Source organism: Lissotriton helveticus, chromosome 1_1, assembly GCF_964261635.1.
Source record: "Lissotriton helveticus chromosome 1_1, aLisHel1.1, whole genome shotgun sequence".
Classification (NCBI taxonomy): domain Eukaryota; kingdom Metazoa; phylum Chordata; class Amphibia; order Caudata; family Salamandridae; genus Lissotriton; species Lissotriton helveticus.
Genome location: NC_136057.1, coordinates 491,843,293 through 491,863,072, shown reverse-complemented (window position 1 = coordinate 491,863,072; position 19,780 = coordinate 491,843,293). Strand labels below are relative to the sequence as shown.

The following is a 19,780-nucleotide window of genomic DNA, read 5'->3' as shown; positions in this document are numbered from 1 at the left end:
AGATAATGTAGTATATCATTAATTTTTAAAATATTGAAAGTATATATATATATTTTTATTTTATTTATTAAACATAATTATTTACTTTTTATTTATGTTATTGTTTTATGTGTGTAGATGTATTTGTAATGTATAATATTTTGTATTAATTTATAAGTTGCAATAATTATTAAAACTTATTATTAAGTATATATTATATATATGTTTAATTAATTTTTTATTATTATATATGCATTTATTAATTGTAAACATTATTAAATATTTTTTACTATGTCTATTTTATTTATAAGTATTATTCACTTTATTTTACACATTTTTTTAACAGAAAAAAACGATATTTTTAATTACGATATTTTAAACAGCGATATTTTTTAACTTACCATGTTGTAGATAGGATGTCCATATTCTTGCCTTCGATATTCCTACGTTGATATTTCTGTAGGTCGATATTTTGTACGTGATTCTGAAAAAACATCACAAGTGGGGATGAAAAGGAATTCATTCATATAAAGAAATGGAAGTTCAGTTTAGGTGGAACAACTAATTATGCAGACAACATCGATCAAGTAAGTCTGGGGCCCTAGGGAAAGTCGGACTCACGTCGGGTGTAGATCTATCAGAAGATCGCATTCTCCCATGGCTTCATTTAATCCTTTCTCTTGCAAGTTAAGAAGAAAGATCCAAAAGACTGCTCTCTTCTTTCTGATGGCAGTCAGGTCCCTTCCTGCCTGTGATTGCACTTTCACCAGAAGAGACCATCTAAGATCGCTCTCTACATGGGCTGCCTCCAACCAATGATTGACCAGGGGGGCAGAGTGTTTCTTAAGTCTCATGTTAGACTTATATTCAACAATTCTCTTTCTACATTTTCTGCTGGTTTCGCCAACGTAGGCTAGTTTGCACGGACAGAGAATTAAATATATAACGTTTGATGAATGGCAGTTGGTCATTTTAGAAAGAAATACAGTTTGTTTGTTCACTCGAATGCTATCACTTACTATGGCATTAGGGCATGCTTGGCTGGAGCCACATCAGTGGTTCCCTTTGATAGGCTGAATCCCTGTGATAGATGTTTTGCAAAAAGGTTTGCATACAGGGCTCTTGGCTCTTACCAAGTGATTTAAGATATTTTTTGCAAAAAGGTTTGCATACAGGGCTCTTGGCTCTTACCAAGTGATTTAAGATATTTGTTTCTTCTGAACGCAAACAAGGGTTTAGGTAACTTTTGCTCACAGTTGTCCTTATTCAGTAAATGTCATTGGGAGTTGATGGTCTGGCGTATCTTGTGATTAAGATTGGAATGCTTGGTCACACATACCAATTTTCTAATTGCTCAGTGTTCTTAGGTTGAAACATGGCTTCCCGGTTATAATATCTTCAAGGAGTCTTTAATCAGTCTCATTGTGTATCCTCTATCGAGCAATTTTTCTTTCAGGATATCAGCCTATTTTAAAAAATCATTCATGCTCGTACGATTTCTCCGCAAGAAGAGAAACTGGCTGAAAGGGATACCCTCCTTCTGGCAGCCAGGGTGGAAGCTGCTGAACTGTAATAAAGTGTCTCTAGCCGAAGACTTGGTGTATAATGAAAACTTGTAGTCGGGAGTCTTGGTACTCAATCCAGACGTCGAGAAATTCAAGATTGATATTGCTGGATTACGCAGTAAACTTGAGGTTAGGATCAGCAGGTTAATCCAGGTAGTGAATTCATCCAGGGTTTCCTTGTCGCCCTTCCATATGAGGAAAAAGTCGTCGATCAATTGCGACCTCGAGTGGACATTTTCAAAGAAGGGGGCCATCTTGTTATATATATTCTGTGCCTCAAAGTGTCCCATGTAAAGGCATGCTATATTTGGGGCACAGGCCGCACCGATACTCACTCCCTTAACTTGCTGGTAGTAGGTGTCATTAAACTCAAAGAAATTTTTTCCTAATACAATGTCCAGGCATTGAAGGATAAATAATGAGTTAGTTATACTGGGGTCTGACTGGAAGATCTCTCGGAGCACTTTCATGACTCCTTCTTGGGGGATATTCGTGTACAAGGACTCCAGGTCCATGGTGACCAGGAGTTCGCTATCATAGTAGTAAGGGGTATTCTCAGTCTTTGAAACAAAGTGCCCTGTATCCTTATTGTAGGATGTAAGGTTACAAACTAAGGGTTTCAAGAATCGATAAGACATATTTTGGGAGGGGTTCAGTGGCAGCCCTAATGGTGGATACTATAGGTCTCAGTGGAGGATTGCATTCATCTTTGTGAGTTTTCGGAACTCCGTATATGATTGGTATACAAGTACAGGAGGGAGTTAGAAATTCCACCTCTTTAGAACAAATGTGTCCACTGTCGACAGCAGTTTCCACCATTCTGAGGATTCTGTGTTTCAGACTAGTCTCCGGGTTAGCAGTGATCATCTTATAGTGTCTAGTAACCCCAGGTAGACTGTTCATCTTCTCCACATATGGTGGGGTGTCGAAGATGACAATGCCCCATCCCTTGTCGCACGGTTTGATTGTAAGATTTCTATTGTCTTTCAAGGATTGCAGGGCGGCATTCTCTTTAGAGATGTTTTAAGGAGGTTTAGGGACATATTTGATGACTTTCTGCATTTCCATAATCACTGCTTTCTCAAAGATTTCTACCTCCGATCAAGGGAGTCAAGGTTAGGAGTGAACTCGGATGGCAGTTTCAGGCCAGATAGATTGTCAGGGGTATCAGCGGGAGGTCTGGTTTAAAAACACGTTTTTAATCTTATTCTACAGAAGAACAGATGGAGGTACTTCATGAGTTCCACTTATTGAAACTAGTGGTGGGGACAGAGAAAAGTCCTCTGGACAGCAGGGTGACAGCCTTGGAATCTATGTTGTTGGAAGACAAGTTAAACACTGGAATACAATTTAAGTTTTCCAGTATTGCTGGTTGCGCGTTAGTATGTACTTCTGAGGTTGGTCTTGCTCTTGACGGTAAATCCTTTGTTGTTGGTTCCGAATTCTGGGGCGGAAGTTTCCCCTTTGATTGCCTAAAAAACAGTTATATATTGGAGGTATATCGAATTGGTCCTGTCTTGATTGGTAATTTGGATTATAATGCGAGGGAACCTCACCGTCAGAGTCTGTGGTATCAGAAAAAGTTCTCACGCGCCTATTACCCCAACGGGGGGGGTGCCTGCGTCAGAGGAAATCTCATCACTGATGGTATAAAAGTTTGTGGTGAGTTAAGGATAAGCGCGTTCTTGGGAAAATAGGCAAATAGCCTTGTTAAGTTTTTCTTTTTAGGAGGTACTCAGAAAAAGAATCTAGTGCATAAAAGATTTCCTCCAGTTTCCTTTTTCCTTCCGCAACACTGTTGTCTTTTTTAAGTTTTTCTTCCAGCTCTTCAATCTCTTTATTTAGGATAGATATAACCTCCGTAGCGGTTTTAATGATCAACATCATCCAATCCCTGGAACATCTATTTGAAATGAGTGCCCACTAACCACAAACCCCTCTCAGTGTATTGTTTTTTTCCTACCATAATTTCTTCAGGTCCTTGGTGAATCATGCTGCAGCATGTAGGATGTCTTTCAGGAAAACCAGTGCGGCATATGGGAGCTGGTACTAGGTCATCTTAGTGAACTATCCTTTGAGGGTGAGGTTGTTGTCAAAGAGTGGATCCGAATGATTTACTGTTGTTGATAGTTGAGGGGGAATTATGTTTTTGAGCCAGGTTCTATGTAATTGCTGTTTGTTGTCAAATACCAGGAACTTTATCTTGGCGATTTAACTCTCACATTCGTGCTAGATATTCAGACTGAAATAGGCTCATACAGCTTATATACTGCCACATACACCTCTCCCACATACTTAATTACAGTCAAAGAAAACCATGTATACGTTTTCTCAAGGTCACTGCATGTGTATATTTTCATGTTACAGTGTTTGACGCGCAATACTATTAAACATTTCTGATGTCTTGACATTAAACTTTATTTGAGTGTTTTCATCATTTTATACAATAAATCTAAAGATTATACTAATCATCTACATCCAAAGGGGCAACTGGATTAAACAATGGGCGCTGTGACTTTGGCTGAATTTTATTGAAGCTGACTTCAAAATCCTTTTTTGTACCAATCAACTGTTCTGGCTGCATATATTTTTTATTGTATCCTAAACTACCGATTTTCTTTATCCTGTGCTGCACAATCTGGGTCGTTAGTTCCAATACAGAGGGTGATTTCTTAATCTGTTCCATAGAAATGCCTTCTGTTAACAGCCCCTCAATCCTCTCTCTTAAAACAGGAACAGTATAGTAAAGGAGGGCAGGACAGTTCAAAATAATTTGCTTTAACTCTTTGTCGTTACATTTAAAGATGTTTTTAGTGTAAACAGCGCTGCTCTCCATATTGTTACTAGTGACATTAAAAAGAAGCCCTTTTAACTTGGACAAGAGTCTCAAAACCTCTGAATCTGTGAAACCTAGTTTCTGGAAATATTCCAAATTGTTTTTTACTGCCCCAGGAGACTTTGACAAAATAAATGGGTCTTGGCACAATAACTTTACCAACCAGACTGTCATATTGACTTCTGAGCCACCAAGTTTGAGGTAGCTCTCCTGCAATGCCTCGATCATTCTCTTGTTTTTATCAACAGAGTTACAAAAGATCTCCGGTGCAGTGACAAAAAATCGACTCATAATTTTCTTCTTTATTCCCAGCTCTTGAAAGTACTGGATATTATTTGTCTGATTCTCCTTGTGTATGAAAGTGAAGAAAGATTCAGGAAACCGTTCTATGTTTTTAACCAATTCCTTGTCGTCGGGATACACTGATCGCCAAAGATATTGCTGAGCTTTAATCACTTCAGGAGGCTGTAGGATTGCCTCGGGACAGCGTTCCAAAACTGAAGCAACGGTGGTACTATTCGCTCCCATATCTGTTAAAATATTAGCAGTTTCTTGAACGTACGCTTTGTCCCTTAAAAGAACCCACGACTTCAATCTTCGAATTTTGTGAACGTCCACAGTTAGTCTGTAGAGGCTGTCCAACATCTGTTTATTTTCTTTTTGTGATGTTCTTTCATCTGTGTAACAGTAACATGGTAAGCAAGTCAGTTTTTGTCTTGCACTCAAAAGGGACACGAATGCCAAAGGGTGGGAGCACTTCTGGCAACCAGATTGCGTTAATCTGAACATGTTTGCGAAAGTATGGTGACTTGCTTTCAGCATGTTTTAGTAATACACCACAAATATGTACCTGTAATGAAAAATATAAAATACATTAATTTTTATGTTGATTCAGAAGAAAACAAAATATACAAGGATCTGAAGTTAACCAGAATGGAAGAATGGGCATCACTCATTCACAACAGCTTTTTTACCAGTTCAGTATCATGGCCCTCAGACATACTTGGAGTTTACATGGGCTTCGTATTATTTTCTCTAGTTAAGCCAGTCTATTTTAATAGTAAAGGGCATCCATCACTTTAATTGGTTAACAGACAGTGTTTCAACTTTTAATTCCCTGTCTTACTTTCATTTAACTTTTTCGATTTTTTTTTCTGTTCTTGGCAACTTTGAAAACACCCAGATGGAGGCGTCTACAGAACTTTAACACCATAAGTGTTATTCTGGAATAACACACAAGGCTTATTCAACTGGAGGTGCAACAGACGTATGAGAAGTGAATTTTAATTACCTAGCTCAAGGTTTATGCCAATTTATTTTTGAGTAGGGTTTTAGATAATAAGTATACGGTATAGCACATTTCAGTGTGCTTGTATTTCAGCACACTGACTTACAAGTGGAGCGGAGTCAGCCTGATCTATTAAGGAAGCAAACTACATCATATGTGGTAGAAACATAAGTAAGTTCCATTATACAGTTTAGTACTAACCTTGCACAGAAGTTGACTCGAGTTTGTGGTATCACAAACCTTTCGATTCAGTAAATAGGGATAGGGAGAAGGCAGTGGTATAGGGTGCTACTAATCTCTAACTGAAGTTGTTTAAAACTGAAAACTTAATTTAAAAAAAAAAGCAGCTCTGGTTGTTTGGGGAAATAAAATCACGTATTTAAATGAAATCACAGGAAATTTGGTCTGATGTCCCTTAAATGCCTCTCTCAAGAATGGAGCGTGTTTCACACTCCTTCACGGACGCACAGCGGGTTTCTTTTTACACAAATGATGACACTGACTGTTCCATTTTAAATCCGTATGTTTATTTCATTCCTCCAAAGTTTAGAATGTTATCAATGTGAATCGACAATCACATATAGGACACGAAAATGCCTTTCCAACTTTTCAAGTGTTGCAGTTTGCCAAGCAGGCCTTTTCTTCCTGCAGCACGGTGGATACATTTACACAAACATCCTTCATCCAATGCATTTCGGGCTCTATCTCAGCCCTTCGTCAGGGATTAACTGCAAATATTCAAAACAACATCATTACCTCGTGACACTAAATATGATAATTCACTGTGCATCAAACGATACTCGTATCTATTAAACCTCAGTCCTTACTCAGCGGTTTCCCTCTACTTGTGCAGTACATTATGTGAAGGATGTTTGTGTAAATGTATCCACCGTGCTGCAGGAAGAAAAGGCCTGCTTGGCAAACTGCAACACTTGAAAAGTTGGAAAGGCATTTTCGTGTCCTATATGTGATTGTCGATTCACATTGATAACATTCTAAACTTTGGAGGAATGAAATAAACATACGGATTTAAAATGGAACAGTCAGTGTCATCATTTGTGTAAAAAGAAACCCGCTGTGCGTCCGTGAAGGAGTGTGAAACACGCTCCATTCTTGAGAGATATATTTACCAGTGGTTGGAAGGCAAAACCATATTTCGCGGGCTGCACGCAAAGAGAGAGAAATTCCAAGGAGACGATTAAGTGACTTTCAGCAAACAGGATAAACCATGGTGTGCATTTCGTCACAGTCGTGTATAATTGTCCCTCAAATGCCGCCATCTCTCAGATTCTAGCCAATCGCAGGGGGAGTCAAACTGTAAATTGCTTAAAGAATATTCAATAGGCATTTCATTCTGCTACTCCCCACAAATCTTTATTTTGTGAACGGACTTCTTGGTACATTCGTTGGTTTGCAAATTTAGATACTGATCACAAAACGTTGGTTTATAATTTGTGATCACTTTTTCTTCTGGTATCCTAGTACATCTGGCTGTAAATATTTTGTTGAAAATTAGACGGTAGAACAACTAAAAATACCCATCTCTAGCCGAAATTGCAGATGGTAAATCACATTTCATGCGCAAAAGCCTGTGATCCTGAAACCCAATTACATTGGCGGGTGCAAAATCGCATCCTGAGGATTTTGGCAGGTAAAATGTGGGAGAAAATAGAGGGCATTTCTGGCTTGTCCACCTCAGAATGGGGGAAAACATGCAAGAATTGTGTATGCAGGTTTTCATCTAATTCGGATGTCCGAGGTAAGCAAATGATGCCCCAGTAACTGCCATTTATTTACAACTGGTAATTTTAGGAAGTGTAATTTGTGACTGAAATAGTGTAAAATCTGTGTCACCATCGTTTTACTCAGTTTTCACTGATCTTCCCATGTCACTGTATTCCTTTATTCCCTTAGTTTATTCAAAACTAGGTGAAAGATGATTTCCTACATTTTAATACAGCTCTACTTTGAATGAATAAACTGCAACATAATTTCAGTGCATATTAGCACCCTGAAATACATTTTTCCCCAAAGCGCCTGGACACTGCAAAACAACCCCTTAGTTCCTCGATTGTTCCAAGCAACAACTTCTATGCTTAAACATGAATGTTAAGTATTTCTGCATCAGCATACAATCACTTGCTGATCGCAGTGTATTACTGACATTGAAAATGCTTGTTTTTTTGTTGTTGCTGTTCTAATCCATATCAACTGTGATTCCAGACAAACTTCATGGAGAGCTTATGGACCAAGCTTTGCACCAGGTTATATTGTCACTCATTTGAGCGGTCTTCAGTTACTCATCAATGAGTTTCAGAGCTGTGGTAAAATCACAATTTTCTATTTGGCACAAACAAGGACACGTGAGGCTACTTGTTGCAATCTTTTAGCCCTTTTGTAGCCTCTTTTGGTGGCGCCATAAGTGAGTTGCCTCAAGGGGCCTCTTTGCGGCACTGTCTTTGCTAAAGATAGTCCCCAGTAGCGACCTTGTCAACCTTACGTGCAACAGCCTTGTTGTTAAGGAGTACCTATAGCACCAATAAAATAAAGGCTGCAGTAGCCTCACAGTCACAAACCAAGAAGAGTGTGCAACACATCCCACGTGAATCAACTTGCCATTCATAATAACGTTTATCAGAAAACATTAAGGAACTCATTGGGAACATCAATTAAAGTACAAACAAGCCTGTTGATGTTGAACAGAGTCTGAGGCATGCCGGATGGTGGTTGAGTGAAGGCAGACTGATTTTGGCATCCATCCGCACTCAAAGGATGAACTTCAAAATAATATTGATCCATATTTGTAAAGCGCGAACATATCACCTCTTATTGAGATTAAGTGAGCTATTACCCAGAGCCACATTATGCTGAGTAGCTGCTGGTGATCGAACCATGAGCCCTGCGCTTCGGAGTCAGCCACTCTGGCTGCTGTGCCATACCTCTCACCTTCAGGACACGTACAAAGGAAACAAGTCTTTACAATCCGTGAGCAATTAGGAGTAGGAGAGCGACCTAGGGACTCAGAAGAGTGGAGAGATGCTTTCATAAATGCAAAGAAAGGAGATACATACTCCCTCCCTCTTCAATCACCAATAGCCTATGTGGTATTTTTAACAGCGGTTTTAACATTAGAGTCATAGGACCACAATATCCTGCTTGCCTGGTATATTTACAGTTTTAATATTCCCTCCCACCCCCCCACGAATAAAGGGATACCTTGGGGTGGATGAGGAATTTTTATCCAGAAGTATATAACCCCCACAAAACACAAACACTTATTTAAAGATCTACCTGGAATATGGTTGAGCCCACCCTGACCTTTAGGTTTTTCCTTTTCCCACCACTGAGTTTGGTGGAGTAGAGGTGGAGTTTAATCTCCTTGCCACATTGCCAACTAGAGAGGAGTATACCACATAGGTTATTGATATTTACAATTCGACCACATGCCATTTCTCATTGTAACACTGGAGAAAACACAAGCCCATCTGTGTTCATATGTGAAAATTTTAGATGGCCCCCATCAACACTGGATCTCGTGGTTCAGGGTGTGCCGCCCTGCCAATAGTCCCTACCCGGACACGGCGAACAGTCTTTCTACTCGGCTTTTCTATACGCTCTAGTTCCAGCATCTAGTACCTCGCTCATACAGAGACTGGACGCCTACCCATACTAGCCCAGGCATCACTGGACCCCATCCGCCGCAGCCTACACACCCAGGCTTCCTAGTCGAACTCCTCTGCCCTCAAGATCACTTTCCGGGGCTTCTGTGAGTCTCCACGCTTGTTCCTTACCCTAGACCAGCAGCCATTTACCATCCCTCATCTACAAGCTTCATCTAAGCTAGACATCTAGCACACCGCTTACACCAGCCCGGGTTGGAATTATCGCAGGTGTCCTGGGGCCAGCTTATCTTCCTCCTCCGACCCGGCACAGCCCTGAAGAGAGCCCTGAAGACGCAACACGTGTCGGCTGGTTGTTTTGTCCAATACAGTCGTTGCCTTGTGACTTATAAAATAACTTTTTTCGAAACGAACACTGGTGCAGACTGTTGCTTTCTTACAAACAGGAACACTGACATTATCCCAGCAATTACCCTCACTACGTGTGCCCGGGACTGGACTCAGGGTGTTCAGGAGGGCCTGGTCCATTTTAGATTTTAGGAAGCTCAAAATAAATTTAGATGTAATGATTCTAAATGGGAATCTATTTACATATCTGAGGTTATACTGAAAATCTGGCATGGATCCGGCTTTCCTGTACTTATGCTGCACACCACTTTTACAATTTTACAAAATTTACTTTGAGTAACAATAAATTAAGTAGATCATATTAATCCTGTTAAGTGTAATAGACTCTGGGTTGTTTCCCCTGTCAGAATAAATGAACTGCTACACACATTGACAATCTTTCAGGTACGGTGCTAGGAACAATTTATTAAATTATCATTTTTTAAAGAGATTTTCCAGCAAAAACAGGTTTCTGTTTTTGATTTTGCCAGATACTGCTTTTGGACATCAACCTATACACAGACACAATACCTCAGTCTTCAGATTCCATTACCAATCTCCAGTCAAACCTGTAGATACCGTAAAGATGCACCAGTAGACTTAAACCTCTAGATTCTGACAGCGAGCTGGTAAAACGTGTTAGTAACAAATCTAGAAATGCCATTGTCAGAGATCCTCACCATACAAGAAAATGAAAGATACACCTAATTAGAACATTAGAAAGTTAAGTGCTCCATTGTAGACAATGGAGAGCTCCGGGATTCTAATGACTGGTAGAAACCCGGAGAGCAACGTTACAATGTGTTTTTTTAATTTCACAGCTGTTGCTGTGAATAAAGGCCTTTCGGAGCCAAAGGGGATTTAAACCCCCTGGGACTAGGAGAGGGCTTTGTTATTACAAATCAGAACATTCTGCCCTCTAGGGGCAGAACGTTCTATTAACCTTAGAGCCCTTCGTAGCAGGCTCTACTAGCCATTAAAGGCCCGCTTCCTTGTTAAACTCTGGAGCGGGCCTTTAATGGCCGGTGGAGCCAGCTACGTCAGGCTGTAAGGCTATAATATATGTTTTGGGTCCATGCAAAGTACTGATTTAGGTGCCAGTAGAGGAAGATCAGCTTACTATTAAATTCATTGTATTCACTTCCCTAATACTCAGTGGGATAGCTATAATAGTGCTTTTAATAGTGAATATAGGCTGGATAATTTCTGTGATCTGATATAACCAGATGTCTTAGTTCAACTATGGACCTGCAAATGCTGAGTGATTTGGCCGTGTTTTCTTAGTGACGGTTTTGTGACCCATCACAAATCAGGAATTAAGCTGGCATTTTCTCGATTATGATTTACAGGGCAACCTCGAATAGTGTGTACAATTTCGCACTAGTATGACGGCACTCAGACAGAAATGCATCTCAACCACAGAGTTTTAGAATTTGTATGTATAATATTTGAGGAATCGGGGTATGATACGTTGTTCTGCCTTTTGTTTATTTCACTTTCTGCAATTCGTATGACCTTGCAGCACCATCGGGATTGGCAACTTCTAGCCCTGTTTTTGTATATATCATCACAGACTGAAGTCTAGTGTTACTTGTGAGTTATAATCTGTGGGAAGCAGTGTTTGAGGTTGATAATTAGATGTGTTGTAAGGTACCATCTGCAAACAAGACCATTTTTAGTTCCGAGTGAGGAAAAAATCCAAAAGAAAACTCCCACTCAACAAAAAGGGTCGGCATCAAGTCTCTAGTGGTCATCAACAGGCATGCAACTACTCACCTTTACAATCAGCCAAAAGAGATTCAAACATTTCCAAATACCTCACATTACAAGGCATTTACCTATCTCAAACACTTTCACCAAAGTTGAATCAATTACCAATTGAACTTTAACTATGTTCGAGTTGATACCTACTTAACTATTCACAATCTGTATTTAGAAGTACATAAAGTAGTAAAACAGACAAATAAGTTACTTAGCTTCGGTAACGATATATCTGTAAGAAACATAGGTTAGTTATAAATTCCTTACCTTAGAATTAACCTCAGTCGTCAGACTGGATCCGAAATGTTTTTCTATCAGCAGTACCCCTGCGAGTTGGAAGGTGGCGTCAGTCGATTCTGCGTTCGTGGTCGGCGTCGTGGTCGCCGGAATGATGTCGCGGTAGCGACTTAGACGCCACCCTCGCACGCTGACGTAAGTTCTGTACACGACTTTCCACGCCAGAAGACCAGAGCCATGTAAGACACGGACCACTGGTGCACAAAACTGGGGCCCTGAAAGGAAATCCTTAACCCGAGAAGTCAGTTCGCAGAACGGGGAGGATGGGTGGGGCAGTAAGGAATCTATAGTTTCTTACAGATGTATTATTACCGAAGGGAAGTAATTTGTTCATCTGAAAGAAACAGTTAGTTATAGATTCATTATCTTAGAATAGATACCCAAGCAATATCAACCCCGGAGGGGGGTCTGCGAACCAAGTTCGCACCTGAAAGTCCTGGAGAACACAATTTCCAAAGAAGCCATCTCTCCGGACTTGGCTGCCTAGGATGAACTTGTCTGGAAGGACAGCCAGAAAGGGAGGCTTGAAAGAAAGAGCTTGTAGCTTACTCACCCTGCGTGCAGATGTAATGGCTATCAGAAAGTCAGTTTTCAAAGTGAGAGGTCTGAGAGGACAGTTATGTAGCGGCTCAAAAGGAGAGCACATACGATATGTGAGGACCAAGTTCAAGTCCCACTTGGGCATTACGATGGGAACAGGAGGGAAAAGATGAGTAATGCCCTTAAGGAATACATTTACAACGGGGGACTTGAAAAGAGAAGGCTGATCAGGAAGCCTAAGGAAGGCTGCAATGGCCGAGAGGTAGCCTTTTAGAGTGCCCAGAGCAGAGGGCCAAAGAAAGGAGAAGAAGGAGAACCTCAGAAAGAGGGGCGGAAAGGGGATCCACAGCCTTTGCTGTGCACCATGCCACAAATTTGTTCCATCTGCAAGCATATACCGTCGTAGTGGAGGGACGCCTGGCTGCCAAGATACCATCGCAGACTTCGGGAGGCAGGTTGAACGACGTCAACAGCCGTTGCTCAATCTCCACGAAAGGAGGTGGAGGCTGGACAGGTTCGGGTGGAGGACCGTCCCTTGCTGCTGCGACATAAGATCCTCTCGAAGACGCAGTTGGATCGGAGGATCGATGGCCATGTTGATCAGCTCGGGATACCAGACTATTTGTGCCCAATCTTGAGCCACAAGGATGACATTGGGCTCGGTGGCGCTTAATCTTCTTCAGCACTCTGGGCAGAAGTGGTATAGGCGGAAAGGCGTATAGAAGATCGCAATTACACTCACAATGAAAAGTGTCGCCTAGAGAGTGCCGCCTTGGAAATTCCAACGTGCAGAACTGCTGACATTTTGCGTTCTCTTCGTTGGCGAATAAATCTAACCAAGGCTCTCCCCACTGCTGAAAGAGACCTTGCACCACCTCCGAGTAAAGTTGCCATTTGTGATCCAATATGCAACTGCGGTGAGTTTGTCCCCTCTGGCGTTTAGGGAACCTGCCAGGTGTTGAACCACCAGGGATAGACCCTGATGTTCCCGCCATGTCCAGAGTCAGAGGGCATCCTGTCAGAGGGTCCATGACCCCACCCCGCCCTGTTTGTTGCAGTACCACATGGCGGTGGTGTTGTCCATGAACACCTGCACTACTCTGCCCCGGACAGAGGGAAGGAATACTTTAAGTGCAAGACGAATCGCAGCAGCTCGAGAAGTATGATATGGAGCCCGGACTTTGCTGGAGACCAGAGGCCTCTGATCTCTGCTTCCCCATGTGGCCGCCACATCCCAGAAGTGATGCGTCTGTCACCACTGTGAACTCTGGTTGAGGAAGGGAGAGGGATCCGCCGTTGACCCAATCTTGGTTCGTTAGCCACCAATGCAACTGGTGTGCAGTGCCCTCTCAGATCTGGACGCAATAAGACAGGTTCCCCTAATGTTGGGCCCACTGGAACTTCAGGCCCCACTGCACAGCCTACATATGCCATCTGGCATGATTCACCAGCAGGATGCAGAAGTCCATCAGACCCAGTAGTCTGAGGGTCATCCTAACCGAAGTCCAGGATAGAGGCTGAAAGATCGGAATCAGAGCCTGAATTTCCCGGACTCACGGTTCGGGGGGATAGACTTGAAACTGCGTTGTGTCCAGAACCGCTCCGATTAAGAGGAGCTTCTGAGAGGGAATCAGGTGTGACTTCAGCACGTTGATGGAAAACCCCAGCAAATGCAGGAGGTCGGCCGTAGTCTGGAGTTGGAAGACAACAGCCTCGGGCGAGCCCACCTTCAACAGCCAGTCGTCAAGATCGGGGAAGATTGAAATCCATGATCTGCGCAGATGAGCGGCGACCACCGCCATCCCTTTCATGAACACCTGAGGGGTGCTGGTAAGGCCAAAGGGGAGCACAGTAAACTGAAAATGCGTGTGGCCTACTGCGAACCGTAGGTAGCGCCGGTAGGCCAGCACGACGGGGATGTGAAAGTAAGCGCCCTGCAAGTCTAACTATACCATCAAGTCTCCAGGGTCGAGGGCAGACAGGACCTGAGATAGCGTCAACATTTTGAACTTCTCCTTCTGGAGGAAGCGAGTGACATTCCTGAGATCCAAGATAGGACACAGGCACCAGAAAGTAGTGGGAATAGCAACCACAACCCACTTCTGGGACAGGAACACGCTTGATGGCTCCCTTGGCCAAGAGTGCTGAATCTTCCTGTTGGAGAAGGGCCAGATGATCCTCTGACATGCGATGGTACTGAGGTGGCATGGATGGAGGGGTAGTCTCAAAGGGTAGGGAGTATCCCATTCGGACTATATGCAAAACCCACCTGTCGGACGTGATGGTGTGCCAGTGGGGGAGGTTATGGCGAATCCGGCTGCCCACTGTCGTTTGGTGGTCCTGAAAGGTTGGATTAAGAGGGCTTGAAGGCTGCTGCAGAGGGGGCTGTTGTGGAATGGCCCACCCGCTGGCCCCCAGAACTACGGCGCTGGTTCCCACGTCCCCGGCTGCACAGAGACTGAACGGCTTGCGCCGACCTGTGGCCCTGGGCGGGACGTGGTGGGGCTCCCCTTCCGTAGCCACGAAAAGGGAGAAAGGCAGACTGCGCAGGGCGGGTAGCGGAGAGGCTCAAGGACCAGGCCTAGCTCGAGAGTACTTAAATCGCTCTGGTGCGTTGTCTGCCTTGTCGCCGAAAAGGTGACGGCCATCAAAGGGTATGTCCATAAGAGTGGATTGGACATCCCCCGAAAAACCAGTCGACCGTAACCAGGCGTAGTGTCAAAGGGCTACTGACGTGTAAATAGTCCTGCCTAGTGAGATGGTGGTATCCAGCCCTGAGCGGATGGTAAACTTCGTTGCATCTCTCCTGTCGGCAACTGCACAAGGAGAGCACGGCCCGAGCCTCCTTCGGGCACTTGGGCAGCACCTGCACTACTTTATCCCACACAGATTGGGTGAAACGGCCCAACAGACATGCAGTGTTTACAGACCGCAGACCCAAGCTGGGGGTCCAGCTTTTTAGATTCCCTATTGGGTGGTGCGTTAGGGAATCTGCCTTTGAAGGTGGAGGCTTGGACCACGAAACTCTCAAGGGTGGGGTGTTGGGAGAGGAAATTAGGGTAGCCCGGGGCCGGGCGGTGGCATTGGGCAATCATCCGGTCCACAGGAGCCCCTATGTTGGTCCTGGACCAGGTGCCCAAAAGGATGTCCGTGAAGACTTGACTGAACGTCAGCAGGGGCTCCGAAGAGCTTTCTGCCGGTTGAAGACCTCTGTCAGGAGGTTAATCCTGACTGCCACTGTAGGTAGCTCGAGGTGGAGAGCCTCGGCCGCCCTATGCAACACCACTGCGTATGACGCTCCCTCCTCCGTAGCCATGGTAGGAGGAGACAACATGCTATGGCCTGGAGAGGTATCCAGGCCACTGGCTTTCTCCAGTTCGTATCTCCAGTCCGGTTCAATACCTAACTGGTCGGTTAAAGGGTGCCCAGACTCCTCCCAGTCCTCCACACCCTCTTCTGGCTGCCAATCTGATCTCAAAGAGCCAGGGTAGATCTGCACATTGACACTGTCAATTGTTTTACGCTTAGTGTCTGAGGGAGTGAAATGAATCAAGCAAGAAAATGACATGCACACACTCATGGGGACTATCCCACATGGAACTGAGATCCCAGAGGCCTCACCGTTGGAAGATAGACTGTTGACCGACCACATGACTAAAAAAGCTATTTCTCGAACCTATCACAAAATTATAAATAACCAACCGGACCGCACAAAAATTCTCAGGGAAATGTGGCAGACCGAAATAGGGGAACTGGAAGAGGCATACTGGCAGGAGTCACTCGCATCCCAGCGAGAAGTTGCAATGCCCTCCAAATTAAAATTAGTGCAACTAAAAATCCTCCACCAAATCTACTACACAGGAATAACTATGCATCAAATGGGTCGTACTGACACACCACTCTGTTTGTGGCAATGTGGGGTACCAAGTACCTTTTACCACACATTGTGGGATTCCCCAGAGATTAAACCATACTGGGAAGCGGTCATGCGCACAATCTCACAAGTTAGTGGAGCTAACGTTGTGCTGGAACCCAAGAGATGCCTCCTCAATATCTGGGAACCGATGGATCTTAACCATACTGCTCAAGACTAGGCGACGCTAGGTATGATGATAGCTAAACGAAACATTGCTCAACACAGGGGAGCGAGGATGATTCCCACCTATCGTCAGTGTTTTTGCGATATGGATGGCGCAATGATAGCAGAGAAGGGGGTCTATGTACAGAGAGGGTGCCCCAAGAAATGTACACGGGTGTGGGGAAAATGGAATACTTTCAGGGGTAACATTTGTGATCCGCCTCTGGTTGAGTTGTGTCAGACATCAGTGAATAATGGTTATTGGTCGGGGCACTGTGACGCTTTCATTTCTCTACGTAGTCATGTTGGCAATATATTGGGGAGAGAATGTGACAAAAAGCATAAAAATGTAAACAATCACTATATGATTAATCAATGTATCATGTACGTACCAACACTTTTAAATCTATGTAATGTGTACCAATTTATGCAAAACGCTAATAAAAATTATTTATATAAAAAAAAAACTGAGATCAGCATCTGTGATCCTTTTATGCGGCTCCACTTAGTCATTTTTGTGACAGAACAGAGCAGGCATGAAACTGCATTGCACCACCTAGCAGTGCATGGAACTAATGCTGAAAAAGCTTCTGTATCCAGTCTGGTGCCTGGGGAACATTCTGAAGGTGGGGAATAGGAGGTTAGATAGAATATCGACCAGAAAAAGTCTTACCAAAAGGTAAGTAACTTGTTTATTCATTTAGTAATAATTTTCAGAGCTGGATTAATAAGTGACTGTACTCAGATGATTATTCAGCCAAAGCAAGATATATGTTTTCTCTTCCATTAATATCTAATATGACTTATTAGCGAAGGTGTGTTTATCGTTTGTGTTGTGAAGCTTACAAAGCCTAAATGCACCTGTGCTAATTGTTATTTCCTCTTGTTTCGCTTGTCCTGTCAGCCATCTTGTAACACACTGGAACTAGGCTTCCCAATAATGTAATTCAAATTCTGGGCTGTTTAGTTAGCCCACAGTCATAGTGAGCTGTAGTTTACATATTGATGAGACAGTATGTAATTTATTTCTTCCAATAGACCTCCGGTTCCTTCAAAGAAAGGACAAAAAATAATAAAGGAATCAAGAGAATATTATCATTTAACTAAGGTTATTGTGGTATCGTCCTCATATTCTTACCCACCACCCTCCTGTACCACTGTACAGGTTGGAACACTCCGTGGTGACATCACTTAGAATGTCACCACTGTGAGTGTTCCACAGCGAGCGCCGGAGGCTGTGATACCGGCAGTTGTGTGAATCAGCTGTGGCTGAGGTCGTCGAGTTCCTTTCTTGAATAAAGAACACTTGCTTGTACCTCCTTGTGTCTCGCGTGTTTAAGATGATTCTACACTGTCGACGAGGGTGAAGAGAAGACAAGGAGTGCGAGACCTCAACACGCTAAAAGAGAAAGTTAGAAACGGAGACGAAAAGAAGAGCACGTAAAAACGAATAAAGGTGTCAAGACCAGCGAGTATGAAGCAGCAAAATAAATCCATGACGTGATCACATAAAAATAAATAAGAGGGAACCTACCCAGTGAGTGTCATCACGGGGCCAAGTGAAGGACTCCGCCCGGCGCTAGATAAAGCAACACCGGTGCGTGTGGGAACAGTCGGACAGACATCTGATACCACGGACCCTGCGGGCGATCACTACAATAAAGGTAAAGCGCATGGTGAAGTGAAAGTCAGACTGACATTTAGTACCACAGACTCTGCGGGCGGTCACCACGAACTAAGGTACCGCGCATGGTGAAGGTACAACAGCTGACGAAGGTACAAACCGAAGCCTCCACATGTGTACCAACTGTGTGGAGAGACAAGCAGAGTGAGGAACTCCCGTTGAGCGTAGTTTGGTGTTATGTGGCAGCGCGACCTGCGACTGTGAAGAGCGGCGCAAGAATTGAGGAACAATGTTGTATGCCCAGAGTGTGTCAACGCAGATACGAAGGCGGTGGAGAGAGAATTAAAGAGAGATTGTTGACCCGCAATCTAGAGGGAAATGACAAAGATTAGTGACGGAGACACGGCTGCGAATGTGAAAGGCAGCTGTTGATCCTCGCAAAATGTTTAACTTGTGACTGTGGTGACGCGCGAGATATATCCTTTTAGTAGCGCGATAGACTTGACAACCGGAGGAGCACTTTCATTAACCAGTGGCATTTCCGTCACTACTAAAAAAACAAAAGATTTGGTTCATGTCAAGTAGAATATGCTCTGACTGAAATCACAGAGACAATGTGACACTGCCACCTAGGGAGCGCATGGAGGCGCTGCATACATCTCATTAACTTGTGATTGAACTGTTTAGTGTGAAATGTAGAATTCAGTTCTTATCCCCTCAGTAGAAAATTAGCGTGATTACCCATATATATTGTCTCTATCAGAACCCAATTACACAACGGTAGGGTGGGCGTCACCAAGTGTAGTGGGTAGAGAATTTAGCAGAGTGTGTTGGGAAGCATGCAAAACGTAACGCCAACCCCCTTCTTCCTATCTAGTCTAGGGGAGCCCACCATACAGTGGAAAAAATGGAAAAAAGTGTTTATGAACTATGCAGTTGTATGCGGGCCGAATCTGGGGTTGGAGAGAAGAGTGGCTTTATTGTCGTATTATTTGGGGGCAGAGGGTGAAGAAGTGTTGGAGCATCTCCCAGAATTAGGCGCCCATGAAGCTAGAGGATTGAATGAATTCGAAATAAGCTTAAAGAAGCTAGATCTACACTACCTCCCCAAAACTAGCACTATAATGGAAAGATACCATTTTGGTAAAAGAGGACAGAAAGAAGGGGAGTCTATAGAAGATTTTGTGTCTGATTTACGGAAACTGGCAGCAACATGCAAGTTTGGGGGCGCAAGTGAAGAGAGAATCAGGGATCAGTTTGTGTTAGCATGCAGAACTGAACGCGTGCGTGAGGAGTTGTGGCTAAAAGATGACCCACCACTAAGAGAGGTACTTATAGTCGCTAAGCAGGTGATGCAATCTGTAAGTGAAATCAAACAGGATAGTGAAAGCAAAGCCAGCGAGAGCAAGGTTAAGGTGAGCGAGGCAGTGGCAGAAAGTGACAGTGTGCTGGAAGTAAAAGAGCAGAAGGTGGTGAATAAAGAGCACAAGGAGAGCAAAACAGGATGGTCCTTCAAAGGCAACTGCTATAGGTGTGGGAAGCAAGGGCACATGGCTAATGACAGGGATTGCCCTGCGCTTAAATACACGTGTAGTAAATGTGGCAGGAAAAGCAAGCGAAGGACAACAGGTCCAGGGTGTGTGATGAAATCGTCCTACAGGTGCAGGGTGGTCAAGTCAGTAATCCCAAAGATACTATAAAGGTTGAAGGAATTGGGGTAGAAGCTATGTTTGACTCGTGCTCCAAACTAACGATCATCAACGCCAAAGAATTCGAAAGGGTGGCCAAAGGGAAAATCAGGTTGA

General features: G+C 43.5%; 1 protein-coding gene across 1 annotated transcript in view; it reads right to left on the bottom strand.

Moving 5' to 3' along the window:
- Positions 1-3,870: 3,870 nt before the first annotated feature.
- Positions 3,871-19,780, bottom strand: part of MTERF2 (mitochondrial transcription termination factor 2) — a 98,878-nt gene continuing 82,968 nt past the window's right edge. The window contains exon 2 of the mRNA XM_078673931.1: positions 3,871-5,230. Coding sequence (XP_078530057.1) covers positions 4,009-5,202 — 1,194 coding nt within the window. The 5' untranslated portion in view covers positions 5,203-5,230 and the 3' untranslated portion in view covers positions 3,871-4,008. The remainder of the gene's footprint in view (positions 5,231-19,780) is intronic.